At 35.5% G+C, this 3,737-nt stretch overlaps 1 protein-coding gene across 1 annotated transcript; it reads left to right on the top strand.

Annotated features, from left to right (window-relative positions):
• Positions 1–2,337: 2,337 nt before the first annotated feature.
• On the top strand, positions 2,338–3,279 carry LOC148951854 (uncharacterized). Its single transcript, XM_089089087.1, has one exon. It carries the CDS (start codon positions 2,338–2,340, stop codon positions 3,277–3,279), a length of 942 nt encoding a protein of 313 aa, XP_088945213.1.
• Positions 3,280–3,737: the final 458 nt, after the last annotated feature.

The following is a 3,737-nucleotide window of genomic DNA, read 5'->3' as shown; positions in this document are numbered from 1 at the left end:
GAGAATTAGCTCTGTCTGGAGTCGTGAGATCGATCCCCATACCCTACTTAATCTTTATTCATTCTCTTATTCTTGCAAAGTCCGGGTTGCAGCGGTAGCTAGCAACCTAGTAAGAGACGATCACCTCCAATGTTACATTAAAGGACGAACTATAGCCCATAGCTACTGGAATCTGGGTTGCGGCGGTAGCTGGCCACCTAGTAAGAGACGATCACGCCCCAGAGTAATCCGGGTTGCAGCGGTAGCTAGCAACCTAGTATTTTACAGTAAAGAACAAACTTCCAGTCAATAGTAACTAAAATAAGATTATTAATAAAGTTACAGATTGATCAATGATGTCATAATCTTAGGTTGTAGCCAGGTCGTCTCTTACTGTTCCAATTAAGAAAAAGCCAGAGGCTTTTTCCTGTTTGTAATAAAGTAAGGATTTTGGTATTTTTCAGTAAGGGAGGGAAGAAAAGCAATTCCATTTTATTATCAAACCAAAAATTTCACTATTTTAGTAATAACTTTTATCCGTTTTTACATCCGGGTTGCAGCGGTAGCTAGTAACCTAGTAAGAGACGATCCCGTCCAATGTAAAGAAATATAGAAACCCATAACATTTAAAAAAAGTCAGATCAAAACAAAAAGTACACCATTAGAACCGCCATGTCTAAAACCCCTGTATAGGAAACTTTCTTTCATTTGGATTGAACAGCAAGGGAAACATATTGGTTTGAAAATCAAGAAATGTTGGAGCTACAATAGCATTCTTCCTAAACGGCATTTTTTTTTCTTTCTTCTTTCTTTTCCACAGATAGCTTGGCACTGGAACAGCGTAGAGAGTTGTTCAATGGCTTATTTTAAAGGAAATTAATTTTGTTAAAAACCTTTTGTAACTAAAACAAATTAATTTAAAAAAAGGATAAATTTTTCCACTATAAGCTGCATTTTTGATGTCTTTTCATTGTTACATTAAAAGACTACCATTGGAATAAAAACCATTGCATAGATTGGACTTAGTTTACAGTAAAGAACAAACTTCCACCCCATAGTAGCTAAAACAAGATTATAATTTCATGCTAAAGATTGATCAATGATGTCATAATCGTAGGTTGTAGCCAGGTCGTCTCTTACTATTCCAATTGAGAAAACGCCGTAGGACAGAAATGATGACAGAAATGATGACAGCAGCAATGAAACTGATTATGACGGTGATGAAGTCAGGCTCCAAAATATATATAAATATATTCGTGGTAACGAAGTGTATTGTAAGAGTGACTCGTCTCAATAGTAACCGTAACTCTAAAAACGGAATTTTGATACCAATAGATAGATCAAAAGAATAAGATTTTTATGCTGATTTTAAATTTGTAATTTTTGTCAAATTTAGTCTTACCTTTTAAAAATTAAAAGCTTGAAAATATTGCCTTATTTTCGAAAAAAGGGAGAATTACTTACATTAACCCTTTGATGGCTGGTGGCTCTTATAAGGCACACCAAGATTTTTGCCTATAGTTCCTTTCTGATTGGTCGAAACGATAATTAACTGTATAGTCAGAAACAAAAGAACGAGAGCTATCGAATGGTATATTACTTTGCCCCTTTGTGAGTAATCTAACAACGTTCACACAGTAGTGAATTTGACATAGTGAAATTTTTTGGATTTTGTGGAATGAAATAAATCTGACTCGGATAGTATTGAAGTTTCTGCTGCTTGATGAAGGAAAAATTCATTTGGTGTTCGTTAGTGTCTGACAGTTCCATATGTATTATTTTTATCCAAATTTTTGTTCATTCACAAGCAAGCACGGTTTTTAAGTATTTACATAAAGGACCGATATAGTTCATCATAAAAGATGTTTGTCAGTACGGTTTTTTTGTTATAATTCTACATTAAAAGACGATCATTTGAATACCAAACCATTGCATATATCGGACTTCGTTAGCTACTTGATTGTAAGAGGTTCGTCTCTTACAATTTCAAGGAAGAAAAAGCCGTAAGCTTTTTCCTGTTTTTACAGCCAACATTCAAACAAAATCTACAATATACTAATTCGCAATAAAGTCAGTTTTTTTTACCCATGTTCAAACCGTTAACATACCTGATAAACCTCTCTTTACAGACAGGGGTATTTCCTTCCCTCCTGAAGAAATCACGAATTGTCCTTCTCCATAAAGGGTCTTCCAGATAACTGAAATATATTGGTTTTGCTTGCTTGCTTTTTATTGCTTTTGTTATTTACTTGTATTTTGCTTTTTGCTTATGTGCTTCCTTTATAGGTAGTGGGTCTCCATTAAATGATTATATTCAAACCTGAAGTCTGATAAGGGAATATATTACATGGTGTCAGAATGGACAGCACACCCTGCCCCACCATTGACTGGTCACCAAACAATCATAAAACCTCATGGAAGCAGTTATGCCAACATGCTGAGCTGATACTTACAGGACCTTTGTCTGGAAAAAGTGAAAGTGTTAAGTGCTCATACTTGTTGATATGGGTTGGAGAAAAGGGTCGAGATATATTCAATACATTTCAAATTGCAGAAACAGAAAAGAATAAAGTGGATGTATATCTGAAAAAATTCAGTGAGCATAATGAACCCATCTCAAACCCTATCTTCTCTCGATTCAATTTTCACAAACGAAATCAAAAAGAAGGAGAGACAATTGAATCATGTGTGACAGCACTAAAACTGTTGACCCTAGATTGTGATTTTGGAAACAGTTCAGATGAAATGGTGAGTGATAGATTGGTATTTGGTGTGCAGAGTGATAGGATAAGAGAAAGACTGTTAAGTGAAGGTGGAACACTGACACTAATAAAAGCTATTGAAATAACTCGAGCAATTGAAACAGTAGTGCAGACCCATGCAAAAAGGAAAAACGAGCCAAGAACCATTGCTCTAAAACAAGAAGTGGAAGCCATACAAAAACAAAAGGTGTTACAAAAGACAATGACAGCCAGCTTTTATTTCTGTGGGAATGCATACTCCCGTGAGCACAAATGCCCTACAAAAGGAAAAATCTGTACCAAATGTCGGAAGCCAAACCATTTCGCAAAGGTTTGTAAAAGCAGGTCAGTCAACGAAATTGATGGTTTTCCCACTGAGAATGAAGAAAATAACAAGTTCTTTATTGAATCTATTGACTCTAGAATTGATTCAGTGCAAAAGTCAATGATTATAGTTAACCTACCTGAATACCACCAAAATATAAACCTCGAAATTGATACAGGAGCTGATGCAAACATTCTCCCAGCAAACATATTTAAGTCATTGAAAGTCATTTGAGTCATTTGAGTTCCCTATGCCCTTCAACCAAAATTCAAAGAAGCACTTGACAGACTAGAAAACCTTGGCATCATAGAGAAGGTGAAGAAACCAACAGATTGGGTCAATTCCATTGTTTTGGTTAAGAAACCAGATGGTACAATTCGGATTTGCCTGGATCCTCTAGGTTTGAATAAATACATAAAACGTCCACATCACCCTATTCCTAGTTTTGACGATATTGCAGTAAAATATGCAGGAGCAGAGCGATTTTTCAAGACTGATGTTAGAAATGGCTATTGGTCAATGGTTTTGGATGAGGAGTCTGCAGATTTAACCACTTTCAATACCACATTTGGAAGAAATAGATTCTTCACATTATATATAATCTTGTTAGAGGTAATTTTTTCAGGTCCTATTGAGAGCTTTTAATGAAACATTCCCTCATCAGTAGCCAGCCCTATCATAATATTCTCCAA

The sequence above is a fragment of the Artemia sp. Qi Xiang Cuo genome, chromosome 5, assembly GCF_049724085.1.
Source record: "Artemia sp. Qi Xiang Cuo chromosome 5, ASM4972408v1, whole genome shotgun sequence".
Lineage (NCBI taxonomy): Eukaryota > Metazoa > Arthropoda > Branchiopoda > Anostraca > Artemiidae > Artemia > Artemia sp. Qi Xiang Cuo.
The sequence above is the reverse complement of the archived record's forward strand: the minus strand, read 5'-3'. Positions and strand labels throughout refer to the sequence as shown.

Excerpts from the sequence above, each read along its gene's own strand:
- LOC148951854 (XM_089089087.1), top strand. The coding sequence starts at position 2,338 with ATGGACAGCACACCCTGCCCCACCATTGACTGGTCACCAAACAATCAT.